This window comes from Ambystoma mexicanum, chromosome 7p (assembly GCF_040938575.1).
Source record: "Ambystoma mexicanum isolate Mex_15411 chromosome 7p, UKY_AmexF1_1, whole genome shotgun sequence".
Taxonomy (NCBI): domain Eukaryota; kingdom Metazoa; phylum Chordata; class Amphibia; order Caudata; family Ambystomatidae; genus Ambystoma; species Ambystoma mexicanum.
In genome coordinates, this window is record NC_090939.1 from 459,616,997 (window position 1) to 459,636,663 (window position 19,667).

At 46.3% G+C, this 19,667-nt stretch overlaps 1 protein-coding gene across 2 annotated transcripts in view; it reads right to left on the minus strand.

The window, feature by feature from the left end:
- The window catches only part of NME7 (NME/NM23 family member 7), a 2,086,428-nt gene that overhangs the window by 1,835,681 nt on the left and 231,080 nt on the right, over positions 1-19,667 (minus strand). The window contains exon 2 of one of the 2 annotated variants that reach the window (XM_069636473.1): positions 7,604-7,676. The exons of the other annotated variant lie outside the window; for it this stretch is intronic. Coding sequence (XP_069492574.1) covers positions 7,604-7,633 — 30 coding nt within the window. The 5' untranslated portion in view covers positions 7,634-7,676. The remainder of the gene's footprint in view (positions 1-7,603; positions 7,677-19,667) is intronic. 2 annotated transcript variants of the gene reach the window in all.

Below are 19,667 nucleotides of genomic sequence, written 5' to 3' on the forward strand. Positions count from 1 at the left end.
TGGAAAGTGCACCTTTTCAGAAATGTCTCTATTGTCAAGTGCTCAGCGGGGGCAGGCGAGCACCAGAGCGCTGGGGAGACTTCAGCTGCAGTGGTCGCGCAGCAGAAAACTTACCTTTTCGTACCTTTCCCCATTGTGAAGCGTCCAGTATTGGCAGGCGAGTACCGAAGATATGTTGTAAGGGGATGCATGGGTGCGTCAGACTGTAAGGGGGATTTCATTCGGAGTTCTTTGCACTGCCCAGAGAGAAAAGACATTTCCCAGGTGCACTTCCCTCAGGAGGACCTGGTAAGCTTGTCCCTAGAGGTCCAAGCGCTGGCGCAAAAAAGTGGCAATTGTGCCCACTCTGAGCCATACCAAAGGTTTTCTAAGCAGTTCCTTCCTGGTCAGAAGGTACAGCTAATAATACATCTGTGCCAGCTAAGCGAGTGGCTAGTTTTTCGCCATTTCAAGATGGAAGGCGTGCACATGCTTAGACACATCTTGAGACCCCGTGACAGGCTAGTGAGGCTTGACCTTCAGTATGCCTCACTCACAATTCCCATTTTTGAACCTCATCACCGATTCCTGCAGTTTTAGTGAGCTGGTCGGTTATGGGAGATCGTGAGCCTGACATTCCAGCTCTCCTCAGTACTGTGGGTGGTGCTTTACAAAGGTGGTGAAGCCGGTTGAAGCCGCAATCAGTGAACAAGGCATTTGCATGATAGTTTACTAAGACAACATGATTTTCATGTTGCAGGACAGGGAGACCCTGTCAAGAACACGTGCAGGAAGCAGTAGCAATGATGCAGGAGCTGGGCTTCCGAGTGAACTGGGAGAAATCAGTGCTGACCCACACTCAGGAGATGTATTTTCTCTGATTTTTAGTAAACACTGATGAATCTTGACAAATCATCCCTTTTCACTAGAGGGGAGCTACCACTGTGAGGCTAGGGAGGTGAAGCGCCCCACAAGACCCTTCCTAGTCAAGTTCTGGGCAAGTGGGACATCACTGGGGGCGATTCCCCTCTCGGGGACAAGGACTCCCAGTCCAAAGAGGACCTCCCTGAAATGACTACCTTGTCCGCATATATGGGATTGGAAAGCCCTGAGTGTTCTGACTTGTGCAAGGAGGAGAATCCACAGTATGCAGAGGCGAGCCCCTGGAGGGGTAGAGCTACGCACAGCTGGAGGCTACAAAGCAGGTACACTGAACAAGCAGTAGGCTCAGAGCTGGAAGGGAGCATAGAAGGAAGGCAGCCCATCCTTTCTGGTGGCATGACCACTAAAGCTCAGTGGTGGGTGGGCGCCCAGCAACAGACGCCAATACCAGAAACAAGCAAAGAGCCCGACATTCCAAGCTCCACACTGCGATGACCGGTCCAAGCAGAGAGAGCACGAGAATGGAGGTGAGCACTCCCGTCATGAGGGTGCCAGCGAAGGCAACACTCCCGGGATGAGCTACAAGGAAACTGAAACAAGCACAAAAGCCTGGTAATCTGGAATGAGAGTGTTGCTAATACCACTTGTCAAGACTGGAGAAGCCACTGTGTGTGAAAGCCTGAAAGAATGGAACAGGAGTGCGGCCCCATTTAAAGGGAGTGTAAGAAACCAGAGCACTATCTATGGAAGCTGGGGAAGCCATGTTCGTTATAAGAAAGTGAGAGATTTATATGGAGATCCATCTTGTGGACCAGGGAGTCAAAGGAATATCTGAGATTTGTATACAGGCTGGGGAAACCAACACATGTATCAAAGTATTTGAATTGAGAGTTAACAAACCCACCACAGAGCCACATGCCTTTGGGGAGTCCCATTGCCACAGGAGGTGCTATAAAAAGGAGAATAAATGCTAAAGTAATCCTGGAGGGATTTCTAGTACTAGTAAAAGCTAAATTGATCCTCGAGGAATTTAGCCAGTGCGAATGAGAAGGCAAAAGGATTGTCTTTTGTTCCCCACAGAGGGGGAAGGCAAGAACTGTACACAAATATTCATATTCTAATTGACGTACTATACATAAGGACTGGATATCATGTAAGGGTATCCTAACTGAACTTTAAGATTGAGAGAAGTCCTCCAAGAGCCGGTCTAGGCAGAAGTACATGTCGAGTTGTTCTGCAAGCCTCCTTTTCTTTTTAGATAGGGTTTTCTAAAGTGGTTGGGCAATTTGGGAAAGTAGGAATGTGTACTCGTGACTCTTTATTTTGGCCTATGACTGGCACCATTATTTTTTTTATTTTTTATTGTGTTATATTTATTTGACTTTTCACATAATACAAAACATTTCAAAATAAAAACACATAATATAAACATATTCTTTAAAATACAATGAAAAGAAAGAATTCACAGTATAAACCAACCAATCCTCAGGGCGTTTTATCATATAGTTCGAGTCTAGTTCAATGGATAAGAAAACGTTGTGCCCAGAGGACAGCCGATACCAAAAGTCTCTTGTTTCCAGCCATCGCGAATTGCTCACAAATCACGCAAATTACTGAATTATCAAGTCTCTTTTCCCCGGGCATTCAATCAGAATATGAAGCACAGATTGTTATATTTTCAACTTGCATAACAGGCAGTAATCTATCATTGGTCTTACCCTCGATCTACTCTATAGAATCTCTCCAGTAGCTTGCAGATTTAAACAAAATCTTAGCAAAGCATCTCTTCCTCTGCTATCTGTAAATGACTTCAAATATCTCCCAGCAATTTATCCAGGATAGAGGGATTACTGTGGAGTTTTAGGATCTTCGTTGCCTCTGTAGGGCTTATCCAGTCCATTTCATTTAAGGTCTGTCAACACCCTATCAGGTTAGTCTCTAAATCATCTACTGTTCAAAAAATGCTTATCAAAATGGAAGACACCTTTACAGATAGCCTTTTCATAAAGATGTACTTATCTTTTAGTTCTTCTTGATAGGGTCCTCTCTAGGCTGATCTAATCCTGATTGACAAAACACCTATAAGCCTTCAAAGAAGACTAACATGCCTAGAATGTTATATCAGGAGAAATGATTTGCGAATCAATGCAAAATAATCGAAAGTGATGATTATAAATACAGGCGGAGTAACGAAAAAGATGCAATTTAAATGGAGAATTGGGTCAGAATGCCTAGAGAGAATCAAGACTATTACGTACCTGAATCAGAGCATGATCGAGGCCCCTTGGAGCCTGAGTTTGAGAATAAAAGCCCAAAATTTGGCCAACCAGGGTTTGCCATTGCCTAACAGATGTGGTAGATTCTCAATGGTCCCCATTGTGACATTTTATACTAAGAAAGTAATCTCGATCTTGTCATACAGTGTAGAGTCTGGACTAAATCTCCTGTGGCAAATATGGGATACTTCAGAGGGAATTTTCTGGAAGAAGGTTGTGGGACTTCCAAGGGGACTCCTTTTGGCATGGATTAGATATGAATTGGGAATACAATCCCTTTACTCCGTGAGCCCATGGAAGTCGTTAACCCTATTCCCGAAATTCCTCATTGCCAAATTATCTACACCACTGATAATTTTGGGATCTATACCAGGTAAAAGGATTTATAGTGAAATTGTCGACTGCAAAAATGTCGAAAAGAAAATGTAGAAAAAACAATTTTCAAATTTTTTTTACATTTTTTTTTGACATTTTTGCATTAGACTTTTTGCAGTCGACATTATAACTGGACACCAGGTAAAAGATCAGAGTGGCCTCTGGATCACTGGAAGGAGAAATGCAGTAAATGCTTAACAAACCTGAATGCGATATTGGAAGATTTAATTATCAATCCAATGGGAGGAATAGCCAAACAGAACCGAGAAGACGGGATAGCAACCCAGGATATAAGGAATTCAAATAGATTAATGAGGGACTATAATGGAGAATCTAGAGCTCTGAGATCTATACCGAAATATATGGTAAAGTTCCCATGTGGCAGATTTAGAGATCAATTCATGAGAATATGCGTAAACCTCTATTTAACCAAGGGGGTACTGGGAGCTCGAAGGCTAATAGGTAAATCTGAAATATACTGTACGTTCTGTGGTAAACAAGACGACGTAGAGTCTCTGAAGCACATAATATTCTATTGTGGATGTTTGATGATTCAGAGAACACTACACATAGCAAAATTCATAAAAGAAATGGACTCTGTTGGCTGAGGATTGGTGGAATATGCTAATATTGGGAGACAATCCATCACTTATCTTCGCAGTGGTAAAGTTCATCAAGGAAACTTTCGAGATAGAAGGGAAATGGTAACAGAGAGATACATTTAGCATTGAACAAAACTCTCGAAAGCTGCTCGCTATATTCCAGGGCTCAAAGTGGGGCCTAGCTCTAATTCAAATCTAAAAAACAGAAGAGATGATTAAGAGTTTGAGGAATGGAAGAGGGTGATTTTGAGTGGGAATGGTTAATGTCTTCTGCGTATGTAACATGGTTGCAAATCTTGGAATTTTATTTAGTTTTACAAGGGATGTGGTGATATTCTTGTTTTTCTTTAGGAAAATGGCAATGCATATGGAAATGGAAACAAGATGCCATTGTTAAAGGTTTAAAAATAAAACCAATAAAGCAACAACAACAAAAAATTACTAACATGACCATCCAATTTTGTTGCAAGTATACCATAATTAGAATGTGCTATTGTTTTTACTTTCACAATCCAAGAGTTTCTTGTGGCAATTATCAGGCCAGTAGAAAGGCGTCCGCCATTATTAGTAATTGCGGACTGGCTGTAGTAGTGAAACCATCAATCATAACTTTCGAGAGCATCCAGGTTTCTTGCAATAGGATTAAATCATACTGACTAAAGATTTAATACCGAGCATTTTCTGTCATGAAGCTCCTATATCCCAGTGTGTTCCAGCTCAACACATTAAATCCATTGTCTACTAAAGTAAAGATTCACTTTCATCAAGTTTCTGAAAAACTTGTTTCAGGATTCCAGGTAAAAATGCCCACAACCTACTCCTGGGGTTTCCCCATATCGTCAATCCCATTTACTTGTGTTGCTGCTCAGCTTGGCCCTTGAGGCTTTCTCTCTGACCTTGATTGACTCCACCTAGTGCCCCACTAACAATATTATTCCTCTCTTTAGGTTTAATTGTTGAAATCTTGAAGCCCTTTTTAAAAAAAAGAGCCTGCTGCTGACAATAGAGCATTCACCCCTAATCGTGACTGGAGACCCACTTGCACTATATCAGATATATTTTCGTATGGGAAGTGTATTTAGTCTATGCCATATGTGGAAAAAAGATAGAGCTCTGGCACTTCCTTTACAATTTTTAAGATTGACTGCCTTTTCAGTATTATTTGTTCATCAGCGATTGTAGCATGCTCTATCCAAAGGTGGGGGCACTCTAAGAAGGAATTCGAAAGATCATGTATACTTGTAGCTTCGTTTCCTTTCTGACTAACTTAATTTTCAGGTAAATCTGTCGCAATCCTTTCCACCTCACTTTCCAACGCTGTTGTTGGCATTAGTAATATGAGGCAAAGATGCCCCTGCATGGGTCTGCGCAGTGTAAGGAAGGCATGGTATCAGACCAATTTGGGCAGGTTTTACTGCTCAGTTGGTTGTTTAATGTTTTCAACCTGGTCTCCCCCACTGGCTCTGAGCAATTGTTATGGATTTTCGGGAGGGGAGAGACACTATTTGGGATCTGCGTTTCTAAAAAAGTACTTGGATGCCCTCTTTTTATGGCCGGACCATTTACTTTGGTTACTACTGGATTTATCAGAGCATTGTTTGGGCTCAACTTCTCCAAGTTCTTCAGTTTGAAAGTCATACTATCAGGGGGAGTTTTTGAAATATCGTGTAATTTATGCATTTGAACTTGAAAATTGATATGATTGGCGTTCGAGTTAAAGGGAAGGCTCTTGGGACTTTGATTACTTTAATTTTCCTTGCTCGTCAGATTTGACGTTCCCACTGCCGCCCGCTGCACAGTTTATGAATGCAAATAGGACGCCTCAGAACATTTGTATCTCCAGCTGGAAAAAAACAGGTGCAGAGAGGGGGGAGTAGAAGGAAAGAATGGGGAGGAAAATAGGGGGGGGGAGCAGTATTAGATTGCAATCCGATCCAGCGCCACAACACTCCTGCCTCTATGCGCCAATCGCTCAAGGCAGAAAGAGCGGGAAGAAAAAGTGTCGCGAAATGTCGATTAAGACATGCGCAGCAAAGGCAGCGTGATCAATTAAGCAAAAAGCCTCCCGGGAGGGGAGGGTGGGTTGTAGACAGTCAGGAGCTTTGGAGAAAGACCGTAAATCGAGGAAGAATCCATGGCTCAAAGTAATTACCTGCAGTCGCCCTTATGTCACTTCCGTAGTGAAACTCACTATACCGAATTCTAGAGTTCCAGTTTGTTAGTTTGGGTAACTTGGTGTCTCATGAGTCTTTAATGGCTCAGTTAGTCAATCACTTACAATAGCTACCGTCACACTGTGCAGTGAGCCGGTATCAATGAGGCATAGATCTTCAAATCAACTGGACAGCAAAGTAAACTTACCGGCCCTCTGGCCCACAAGCCTGCTAACCTGCCAATCCGCTCACTTGTTGTGAGCGCAGGAGTATGAGTGTGTGGGGGCCAAATAAGTAGTGTTCCCCAGATTGATAGGTGTCCAATGTAGATGCCTGCTGTAAATCTCCTCCACTGAATCAAAGTACCAAGGAATTGCCGCCAAACCGCTGACCTGTGCCCACTTGCTCACAGGCACCATTAGTTTTTGTTGGAGGGTAATTCCCTGCCTTCTAATAGTGATAGGGCCAGTCAGGCATTTTTCTTTTATTCTGAATAAACCCATGTACCATGACACATTGTTCTCCAAGTCATCCCTCTGGTTTGCCAGAAAAAAGTCTCAGCTACTCTCAAACTGCTAAGTCTGGACAAGGAGGCCTTCTCCCTTAAGGAACTAGCAAGAATGATAGGTCTACTGGATTCATCGATTCAGGCTATTTTACCAGGCCTACGTAATTATCGGGCTCGGTTACGGCACAGCATTTTGTATTTGCAGAAGGTTTCAATATCTCTGGAAGCGAGAGTGGAGCTGCATTGGTGGCTGGAGCATATGAATACCTGGAACTGCAGAGCAATATTTGTGTCAGCTCCAGACCTAGTGATTTAGTCAGGTGTGAATAGAGCAGGCTGCAGAGCCCTACAGGGAGATTTCCATGGAGGGGAAATGGTCACAGAGAAAGGTTGAGTATAGGTGCACACCTCTGGTTCAATAAAGATTGTTAGGTAGTTTGAAGTTGTATTCAGATAATTTTAGGTGCTGGGGAGGAACTGGAGTCATGGCACAAAACCCCGACACATAAAACGAAAAAAGAAAAGGATTCAACCTAGGAATCCTCCCGTCCCCTGCACACTTTTGGGTGTTTGGATCAAGTCCAATACTGTTATTTGTATACATCAACAGAATGTTTAAGGAGTAATACTTCATAAAAAGAAATGTCAATAGACAAAATTATACAAACATTTTTTTATATATCACAAATAATATGGTTCAATTCTTTCGATATGAAATTTACAACATAAAGAAGCACAAATGGTATCAAAAGATCACATCAAGTTTGGAGAGAAATTTTTTTTTTTGAAAAGCGAAAAAGGATATTTTCTGAAAAAAGAGATGTATACATATGGAGTCCAATTCACTTGGCGACGCATTTCGAGGATACTATCCTCTTCTTCATATGGCCCAAATTGGATTCTTAACATAAAGAGAAAACATTCATTCAGTTGCTTGTAAAAAACAAACTATTATTCAATTTCAGTGAATTATACAGTTACATAGTGTACATATGTAATATTCCATGAATTTTGATAATACTGAATCTCCTCGTTAACCGAAATTCAAAATTACATAACGTATTCTTATATAGGGATTAGGTTAGTATTATGTTGTTCATGAAAACATGAACATTGGCTCGGTACTCATCATTCTGTGGGACTGGCAACAGTCATTCAATTGCTGTTTTCAGAGTCACCGGTTTTAAGTAACCGTGGGTTGTGATAGAAGCATGAATATTGAATAGAGTAAGGAATGGTAAAAAATAAAGAGGACATATATAATTAACTGTGTATATAACTGGTTCCAATCTCAAGCAAACAAAGTGTTAAGAGGGGATGACTATTGTCGATATTCAGAAAGCGCTATGTCTGAAAATGAAAAACTAATGAGCAAATATATTAACCTGAAACTAAACGAATAGACATACCAAAAAATGAAACGTGATGAAATAAAGATGAGCGGTGAACGGATCACGGTATAACTCAATATGATGATGCCAGCGGATGGTGGCAGCATTCAGAAGTCCAACCTATGTATATGGGTTTAGGAAAGAGGTCAGTGAAAGAAACTGGCACAGACAGTTCTGGTAAATAAATAAGTGGTTGCTATAACAAGTACTTCAATGGTGCGTCTAGCTCAGTAGACAGGCGGAGGAATATCAATTCAGCAGTATTGCTGTAGAGACGGCAAGTCCAGGTCACAGTGAGCGCTGCAACAAGCGTGCAAGGGCGCCTGCAGAGTAAGGGAATGTGGTTCACAATCAGAAGAGAATCTTAAACTGTTGCAGCTTTTGGAAGGCTCGTTTGTGATCAGGTCACTGGTCAAAGGGCGAGTGAATTGCTGTTTTCCAACCAACGATGAACAACATCTTGGTGGCACGTTATATAAACCACTTATGTATGACTTGCTCCAGGATGTTGGCGGAGATGGCAAAAGACTTCTGACATTGCTGCCTACAGAACCGTATAGCGATTACAACAGAGTACATTCCGGCAATGACAAATTTCATAGCAGACTGGAACTCCACGTATCTAAAGGATACAAGCCACTGGAAACCAGACAAGCAAGTATTCAATGCTTTGCAAGAACGCTGGGGTCACTTGCAAGTGCCCTGTTTGCATCTCGTCAGATTCCTAGTTTTTTCAGGTGGAAACCAGACCAGTTAGTGGTAGCCTCAGGTGCTTTCCTGCAGAATTGAATACATGGGTGCACTATACATTTCCTCCCTTTATGATGCTACTGTGGGCCCTAGCAAAGGTCAGGAGGGAAGTGACAGAGCTTGTCTTAGTGGCACCTTTCGGCTGAAGCAAGAGTGAATTCCAGCTCTTCTGAAACTTGCAACAGATTTAGCCAACTTCACCAGAGCAAATATCTTCTGAGGAGCCAATGGAGCAGCCCCACCAGCTAATATTGCATGGATCACTGACGCAGTCAGCTTGGCAGTTTTCAAGGCATGCAGGAGTGAGACAGGGGTTTCAGGAAAGACTTGGGAACTCATAGGGAGAGATGTCCTCCGGCAGCAGATAAGAGCTATAGATCAGTGTGGGCAGTGTGGCATAGCTGGTGTTTGGAATGGAGTGGAAATCCTGTCTGTCTTCTCTGTTGGTGGCAAATCACTTTTATGGCCACCGTACTGGAGCAGGGCAAAGCATATCACACACTGAATACTTACAGGTTTGCCATTTCAGCAGGATATGATCTAGTGGAAGGTATGTTGGTTGGGGGGGGAACACCCTGCAGTATGGGGAATGCTTAAGGGGCATGAGAACTGTAACCCTTCCCCCATCAGCGCATCAATCCATGATGTGGGACGCAAACAGCATGGTCGAGCAGTTCCAATCCTGACCACACAATGAAGGTTTCTCCAGGATACAGGGTTTGAAATTGAGGGGAGCTAGGAGCTATTTAGCTCCTGCTTGCAGCCTAGAATATCCTTGTTAGCTTGTCACCAACAGCTACCAGGAGTTCATTTGTATCCCTTGGCCAGCTGATGCTGAAAAACACATTTATGTAAATTCAACTCTGTGCATTCGGGACAGTCTGTAAAAAAACATTAGGACACATCTATATAACATTTAAAACATAATGGGTCATAGATAATGGAAGAAATATGTTTGTATCTTATGTGGAAGTTAGATTTGCAGAACTATATTTAAAAGCTTCTGATCCCATCGCTGGTTAATGCTGAATACTGTAAGGGATTGAGAGTAAGACTCGGACACAGTGGCATCTTGAGTGTGGGTTACAGACTTTTATCTGGCATAAAAGAAAATGGGTTGGAGAAATCCCATCTGTCCCTAATTCTAAGAGGGGTTTCCCTGCCTCAACAAAACTAAAGAACATCTGTGTCAGGATGTTAAATCGTAAAGCCTCCTCCACCCTGTGTCCAAAATCCCCAAACTGACACTTACACGCTAAACTTAATATAATGTGTACATGGGATTTTCTGTAACTAAACACTTGTAACTTTCACAAGGTTACCAACATAAGGTTCTTAGGGTACAGCAAAACAAAAGAATAGAGTTCCACTAGGAAAGGGGTCTTCCCTTCTCCTAGATTTCCTTGAGTGGTCCAAAAGTCACTTTGTTAAGGTTCCAGTTACGTTCAAGTGGAACATTCTCTTCCCTTGAATTTCCTTTACAGTATACAATTCACTTAAAAGTATTTAATTCTCTTAAATACACACAATTCTCTTCAATAGTTTGTTCAAAGGGGAATGCATTTCCCTTAAACCTCCTTGAAGCGCATACAACTCTCTTGTTACTGTTTTCACAACTTCAGGGATGGGTATTGACCCCTGGACTTTCTCAGTCTTTCCCCTTTCCCTGGACTACTCTCCTACCAGGGTATTGAAACTTTATAACTTTGCTTTAGAAAGGGGCATGGGTCCTCCCTTTTCCAATGTTCGACAATTTCAGGTTGGGATTTCAATCTGGTGTCTCTCGTACTCTTCTTCTTACCCCTGGTTTACTTGTTTGCCAGGGAGTTGCAACTTTCTTTCTTGGGTGCGGGTTCCAGAATTTCATATTGCCTGGCTCACGATCCTGCCAGGGCCTTTCCACCTTTGTATCCCGAAAACAATCCTTTTCATATGCCGGATCCCTGGCCATTTCTTAAGGAAGTCCACGTCAGTTTTACTTCTCTTGCTTTGGCCCTTAATAATTTGGCTCTTAATAATGTTCATATCAGATTCAGTGTCCTTCCTTGGACTCTTAACAATGTTTGTATTGGTATCAACTGTTTCACTTCCTTCTCTTGGGCTCTCACACCTTTTATTGTACGTGGCATTCAAGCACCCTGGTAACCCGTTCAATATCCCCGGGATTTACAGACTTCTGTGGCTGCTTCGGTGTTCCTCGCATTTCACCTACAGCATAGCATAGTTTTTGGCCTGCTCGCTAACAGAGTTATGTGAGCCGATCTGCTTCCGCCTTGCCTCCGTCGGTGTGCAGCAGCTCCAGATTTCACTGACAAAGATGCATCAAACTTCTCTGTTTTGTTTCTCTGCACGCTGTGTCTCTCCTCTGCACAGCATTTTGCAGTTTGCTACTTCCCGGCCTTCTGAACAGCATCAGAACACGTTAGCCACAGCTGCAGCATCTGCCAGTCTTGCAGCTTCTCTGCCTGCTTCTCCTTCTGTTCAGCTTCTCTTCTTCCCATGTACAATCGACTCTGGAGGGCTCGAGTCGCTTGTGGGGTTCAGGTGCATCCCTTTTGAATCTCACTGCACCCGTTTATCTTCTCCAAACAATAGAATGCAGCAGTGGCTTCCCGTTTCTAATGATCTTCCTTACTCCATCCCTCTTCCTCGTCTCAGTACTGTTGGCAGAAAACCTATAGTTAGCTGCTTGGTTAAGTTGAACCTTCTTAATTAGGGATGTTTAACTATACAGGGTTCACTATACAGGTTCACCAATTCCAGAATTAAACACATTGGGAGTTTTAAATGGAGAGGAAGAATGGTGATTAAAGCATGTGTAGGGGTAGTCAGTGTGAAAGGTGATACCATGGGCCTCATTACACGGTAGGCGGTGAGCCATGGCGCTATTAGCGCCATGGCTCATGCCGGTAAAATACCGACACCGCCTTGGCGGAAAGGGGATTTACCGCCCCATTCCAAGGTTGGAGGGGCGGTAAATCCCCCTTCCGCCATTGCCCTTCCCCATTCCCATTTCTGCCCCATTGGGCTCTATGGGAATGGGGAAGGCGCTAATTACGGCACCGCAATTTTGCGGTGCCGTAATTAGCTCCGAGGTCCCTTAGCGGGTTGGTTTTTAACGCCTGCAAAAAGCAGGCGTTAAAGCTCCAACCCGCTAAGGGACCTCGTAGTAAGGCGGCAGGATTTACCGGTACCGGTATTTTACCGGTACCGGTAAATCCCTACCGCCATCCGTGTAATGAGGCCCCATGTCTCATCTAATGATGTCCTTCCACCCCCATGAGAGTCATCTCCCCCGTGTAGTCCTCCCTCAGATAGCCACCTCCTGAGTCAGGATCAGGTAGCTTCTGCAGTTCCCTGGCCACCCGAGGAGAGACTTTTTCCAGGGAAGGAGTGATGACATTGCCAGATTCATCACAATACCCAAGAGCTACTTTTAGCTCCTGCTTATCCAAGCTTAATTTCGATCCCCGAGGATGGCATTGTCATGAAATGTGGACCATGTTTTTGTGCTTGGTCCCCTGTCACAGAGTTTAAAACCTTGGAGCCTTGTAGAACACATAGGGATTAGTATTCCTTTGGCTGTGTCATCTGTGATGCACGCCTCAAACTACCTCTAAATACATTTAATACTGATTATAGCTAACAGATTGGCAGCGGATCGGTCTATGCAACATTGTATAGCAGGTCGCCCCATAGACCTACTTATTGGTTGGCATTCTCACCCAACCTTGGACTTTCGGCTCGGCTAGCAGCACGTAAGGGAAACAAAACCCAGGTGCATGAATCATGTCAGATTACTCCCCACTTTCCCAATTAGTCCATCATCTCTCATCAGTCTGACCATCAGCAAGAGTTTCCTGTCAGTAGTTGACCTTGTAGCCTGCTCTCTATTCTGGGGCATTCAATGGAGTGTAAGCACATCACTATCTTCATGTGAGGCTTAATGAATAGCCCTTGTTTTCGACTTCTGAGTCACACGTGGAGAGACAACAAATGTGTCCATTTTGACCTCTTATTTACTGCTATTTGATTTAATTATACTGAGTGTCATTGCTCTTCTTCGCCTCTAGAGACTTGCTCACTAACTTGTATAGACTTTATACACTTTTAATGGTCCAATTTTTGGGTCTTGCAGATGTTTTCTTCTTTAATCTAAGAGAAATACGTCTAGTCCATGGATTATCCGTCTGCCTCCCTTTGTACTTTGCAGCTATTCCTTAAAAATAGCATCCTTGATTCCAAGCAATCATAGGCTCTTCTTTGTTTTGCACACAAAGCTGTTCTTCCAGCGTCTCCTGGCCCTTGAACCCTGATCTGTTTCTGAGGTAGCTGAATTCAATCTTGACATGAGCCGGCGTCCATTTTCCAATTATGGCCGCCCTATCCACGTTATATATTCCTCTATAGCAAGCTTGTATATGTCCTTTCTACCATGTGTTACTGCATATTTTACACTTTTTGGTCAGCAAGTTACTTTGTCTTCTTTTGCATTCATGATTACTTTATCATTCCATGCATGTTTCTCTTGGTACTCCAGTTAGATCGTCCCCCTTATGTACTTTCATATTATTTCAATATGGCTTTGTACATTTGCTTCATGACATCACTCTGCCCTCATCAGGTTTCACTCACCGCTCCATGATGTCCAATGGTGCATGCTAACATCCTTCCACACGGCATCCTTCCACACTTTCAGTGCAACGGTACATTTGGTACAGATGTCAGAGTGCATCTAGTCTTTCGTACACTCTATGCAGTATAGGAACACCACATAGGGTCCCATAAAGAGTTCTTCTCCTACTGTTCCAATATGATGGCGGTGAGGGGGCAGGAGTTGGGGATAATGCATCCAACTGCTCCTCTACATTCCCCTTCTTTTTTGGGCGTAAACAAGAACTGCTACTTTATGATGGTGGTAGTAGAAGTATTACTTTCTGCCAGTTGAAAGGCTGGTAAAGATGGTTATGCTTTCTACTGCTGGTATAGGTGAAAAGTATTATTTCTGTTTCTTGCTGGTTACTTTATGTCAATGAATATAAGTAGTCTAACTGCTTCTGTAATGTTGGCGTGACCTACCCAAGCAAGGGGCTAGCAAGTTATTCCTTAGTCTTCTCCTGCTACGGTCGTATGTGAAAATGTCATGAAGCAGATACTGGAATGCAGTTTCTTGCGGCCAGCCAGTTCAGGAGGGCTGTTTTTGAGGTTTGAATAGTTCTTTTTGTTCTTCGCAGCGAACGAAAGAGGAGGAACGGAGATAGATCAGTGACTTAAAGGTAGTAATTACCAGGTTACTCACCATAGTGACCACCTTACTCCTAGTCCATAGTCCCCTTTCCTCCATACTTGTGGGGACATCTCTCTGTCCTGTGGGACGGGACCGGAGCACTTTGTAAAAAGCATCCACATCTTTTTCAAAAATGTGTCCCTCCTCTCTTTCCTGCACGGGGCCCGGCACGCGGTCGTAACCCCGCCCACCTATGCTCCGCCCCGCGCATCGCCCATCAGTCCTTTTCTATCGCCAGGTTAAAGACCCATTAGCAATAACAGAGGAACCTTATTAGAGGGGACGGCGGGCGGGCGTATGGAGGAAAGGGGACTATGGACTATGAGTAAGGTGGTCACTACGGTGAGTAACCTGGTAATACTCCTACGTCCCGTCCCCTTTCCTCCATACTTGTGGGAGATTCCCAAGCACTCCTTACAGGAACTAAGGGTGGATGGAAATACCCCTTACTGAAACAGGTTCTTCAGCACAGCCTGACCAAACTGAGCATCAGCTCTTGAGCTCATGTCGAGACAGTAATGCTTACAGAAAGCAGATGGGGAGGCCCAAGTAGCTGCCCTAGCGATGGACTCCCAGGGGACATATTTCTGAAAAGCAACCGCGGCTGCCTTGCCCCGCACCAGGTGTGCATGTATACCTTCAGGGGGTTTCAGCCCTTGGACGGTGAAAGATTCCGTGATGCAGGCGGCAATCCACCTAGAAATAGTTGCCTTAGATGCCGGCTTGCCCTGAGGGTTACCGAAGGTCACAAAAAGTTGAGAAGAACTCCTAAACTCGGTAGTCCTGTCCAGGTAGAACTTAAGAGCTCTTCGGACATCAAGACAGAACCCTTTCAGCCTCTGAGGTAGGGTTCAGAAAAAAGACCTGAAGGGAGATCGACTGATTCAGATGGAATTCAGTCACCACCTTCGGTAGAAAAGCCGGGTTTGTCCGAAGGACTACCTTGTCCTTGTGAAAGACCAAGAAAGGATGCTCCACCGACAATGCCTGGAGCTCACTCACTCTCCTTGCTGGTGTAACGGCGACCAGAAAGGACATTTTCCAAGACAAGTACTTGAGGTCCACCGTAGCCATTGGTTCAAAGGGTTTGTGGCACAGCGCCGTCAGGACTACATTTAGGTCCCATGGCGGGTGCGGATTATGAACCGGAGGGTAGAGGCGTGTCAAGCCAGCAAAACGCCTCTTCACCACTGGGTTAGTTAGAGAATAAGAACACAGGTCTGCAGAAAGGCAAGCGGAAACCGCTGAGAGATAAGTCCTGACTGACAGGACATGAACCCTTGACTCTGCTAGGGAGGACACGAAGGACAACACTGTGTCAATCGTGGCCACCCTCGGATCCAACTTCTTCTCCAAACAAAATTGACAGAACCGGAGCCATTTACTCTTGTATTGAGATCTGGTCGAGGGTTTCCTGGCTGCCTGGATAATGCGCATGTTATCCGCAGACAAACTCAGATGCTCTAAAGACTTGAACTCAGGCACCATGCCGCCAAGCTGTGTGATTGTGGGGAGGGGTGCCACATCTGTTCCCCTTGGTGAAGAAGATCGGGAGTTACTGGTAACCTGATCAGCAGGAACACCGACAGGTGTTGAAGTTCTGAGAACCAAAACCTGGCCGGCCACACGGGGCTATGAGTAGAAGGGAACAGTTTGCCGAGTTCTTCAACTTCCAAATTGCACGGTGAACAGGAAGGCATAAGCTCTCATGTGTGCATGGAATCTCGAGAGCATCCCCCAGAGAGGCGGCTACCAGCCCCCCTCTGGAGGCATACTGAGGAAGCTTCTTGTTCGCCGCCGTCGCGAAGAGGTCCACCTCCGTTGTGCCCCAACGCGAGAAAATCCATGAGAGGACCTCCGCCTTCAATTCCCACTCGTAGCTGACCACTGTCCGCCAGCTGAGGGCATCTGCTGTGACATTCAGCTGACCTGGGATGTGCACTGCAAGCAGCCAGACACCATGAAGCACGGCCCACTCCCAAATCAGATTGCTGAGAGATGACCACCAATCCAGGTCCACTCTTATGGAATCCGGAATCATTATCCGCATGGAATCCGGATCCACTGCCTGACGCCATGAACTCCGAAGAGCCATCTGGATCCGTCTCATCTTGAGACGAGCAAGAGGAAGAGCCAGCACGCACGAGGCCATGAGGCCCAGAAGCGTCTGGAACCACCAGGCCGACATGCTCTCCGACTGCGCAAACATCTGACACGTGGCTAACAGATCCGCCATTCTGTCCCCGGTCAGGTACACTCTGCAGTCGATCGTGCTCCAGCGAAAACCCTGGAAAATCAGGTCCTGCGAGACCGTCATGGAAGATTTCCACCAGTTCACCGACAGCCCGAGATGGAACAAGAGCTGAAGGAGAGACTGGAGATTGCCCGCTGCTGCTAGCGGACAAGGGCTGCATAAGAGCCAGTCGTCCAAATACAGATACACATGGATACCCTGGCGATGAAGATAGGCCGCGATCACCGACATCATCTTCGTAAAGACACGCAGTGCCGAGTTGAGGCCAAAAGGAAGCACTCGAAACTGGAAGTGCTCCTCTCCCAAAGAGAAGCAGAGATATCTCCTGTGTGGGTTCCAAATCAGAATATGCATGTACGTGTCCTGAAGATCCACAACGCTGAGCCAATTGCCCATCTGTAAGGAGGAGCGTATCTGGCTGGGCGTGATCATCTTGAATTTCTCTTGGGGTAGGAAAAGATTGAACTGGGAAAGGTCTAGGATGGTGCGCAGGCCAGCCTGGTTGGGTTTGGGCACCGTAAACAGCTGGGAGTAGAAGCCCTACCCTCGCTCCCCAAGGGGAACGGGTTCCACAGCTCTGAGGTCCAGAAGTTTCTGAACTTCGGCCTTGAGGGAGGGTGAGCCTGGCAGCTGAAAAGGAGGGTTGAGGGGTGGGGTAGGGGTTAAAGGTAAGCGGAAGCCCACTCAAGCGACTGATAAGACCCATCTGTCTTCTGTGATGGTCTGCCACGCCTCCCAATGAGACGCAATGCGTCCTGCCACCGGGGTCTTGTGCAAGCGCTGAAAACCCTCATTTGGCAGGTTTGATCGGAGGCGGTGCCACCTGAACCTGATGAGGAGGCTGAGGAGCGGGAGAAAAACCGCGTGCGTTGTTGTCTACGGTGGTTATTCCCCGCAGGAGTATCCACTCTGCGAGATTTGTGGTTGAGGAAGCCCCTAAAACCAGAGGTGGGTCGACTTTGCAACAACGGTCTCTGGGATTTGAAAGGAGCTTTGACCAGAACAGACAACGATTTAGCAGTCTGAGTGCTATCCTTGGTCTTGGTGAGCTCTACATCAGTAGTAGAATGAAAAAGCTCCTTACCATCGAATGGAATGTCCAACACCTTGTCTTGCACTTCCTTAGAAAATTTAGTGGCATGCAGCCACGCCTGCCGTGAGGTATCAACCCCAAGCATCAGGCCCTGAGCCGAGGTGTCTACGTGGTGAGCTGCAGCCTCCAGGAGATCCTGGGCCAAGACCCTGGCATCGGAAAGGCCTCCTTTGAAGTCTTCCAACTTCTCGACCGGGATGTGCTCCTCAAACTCCGACAGACCTTTCCACATCCGCATGTTAGCTCCCGCCAATATCAACTCAGCGTTGGCCTGCCTGAGCTGCAAGGCCGAGTTGGCAAAGATTTTCCTCCGAAGAGCCAGGGAGTCCAGGAGCTTGTCCTCCTTTCCCAAGACCCGAGTAGCCGTCGTAGAAGAGGATGCTGCAGGTCTGCATTGCAACGTAGCCGCAGCCACCACTGTGGAGGAGGGAGGCGGACAAGACGACAGGGCCACCTCTTCCGAAGAATGCAGCCTGTACCTCGCGTCAATCTTCTTATTGACAAAAAGTCCAGAGTGTGGCTTTTCCCAGACTCTTCGGACCTCGGAAAGCACGCCCTCCTGTGCTGGCGGGTGCCTCGGGCACCGGAACATCTAAGAAACTCATCATGTCCAGTACCCGGTCATGAAAGGCTCTGATAGAGCGGGGAAGGTCCTCATTGTCCTGATCGCCTTGAGGGTCATCTGATAGGTCAGGATCCTGCTGAGCCGTGTCAGGCACTGCCTTGTCCACTGGGGATAATAGAGGCACAGGCGGAAGAGCCGGGGAGGCACCACAGGCAAGGGAGGGGCCGGCGGAACCACCGGAGGAACGGGTTGAGCCGGATCCTCAGGTGGACATATCTCCTTGAAAAGCCCTTTGAAATATTCCCTCATGGGGTCGGTGCGCATAAGCGCTTGAAAAGTACCGAAAAAAAAGTGTCCTCAGGAGATTGCTTCGGAACCTGAGGAGGCCTCTCATGGGGTGGACAAAACCAGGGACGTAACGGGGACGGGTGTCACACCGGCCCCTCCACCGGCGTAGCCACATAAATCAAAGGGGCCGCCCCCGCGGGCAACGGAACATTGTGCGGAAGAGGCATCCGGGCGTTCCAATCATAAACTGGCTGGTAAGGATGCGCACAAGGGACCTTAGGTTCACCCAAGGAACTGCGCCCTACACCAGAGGCCGATGGCGTAGTTGTAGGGGTAGCACCTAAAATGGCCGCCGTGGTCGTGGCGGGAACAGGCACCATTTTGTCCTCATCTGAGGGGAACTGCGGCACGTGAGGAAGTGAGGCAGGGGTCCCCGTCGATGGATCAGGGGTCTTAATCTTAGCCTTAACATAAGGAACCTCGGCCTAGCTGGTACTATGAGGCCTGGAATGTTTTTGTGACATACCAACCACCAAATTAGCCTTCGAAGGAAGGACCTCGGCACTGCCGGTAAAAGAAGAACTTTGCTTCTTTGCCCCCTCAACACCACAAGAGCGGGAACGGTGTGCTTTCACCAACAAAGCCTTGTCCGGGCTCTCAGAACTGTTGGTAGCTTTAGCCTCTGAACAAGGGACCTCGGACCCAGACCCGGTAACAGCCTTATCTGCACGAGCCTCGAACATCCGTTCGGTAACAACCAGCCCAGCCAAGGCCTCGGGGTGCACCGCGGTCTTGTTTTTGAGGGAAGCCGACAGAGTGGCCTCAGAGCGAGCTCCGGTACCCCACGATTCAGTAGAACTGGGTCTACAAACAGCCCCCACAGGAGGGGCCTCGGAGCGTACTCCGGTGTTCACAGGCTCCTTACGGAGACCCTCGGAGAAAACTCCGGTAGAATTATTAGGTCCAACGGGCACCTCAGGGCGAACCCCGGTGACAGAGCGATCAACGCCTCTCCCGGACCGAGACGAACCCGGAAAGGTATCCCCCGGCCGGGGTGCTCTGAAAAGTAAAGAACTTACCGGGCGTTTCTTCTTCTCATCGATGAACGCCTGAAAATGCGAAGGAGGAGTTCATCGGAACACCTCCTCCCACCGCTCCAACCGACGTTGAAGTGCCCGGACCAACAGGGAGTCACAGTAAAAACAGGAGTCCCAACGGTGTTCCGGACCCAAACACTCTAAACAAAGAGGATGGGGATCCGCCC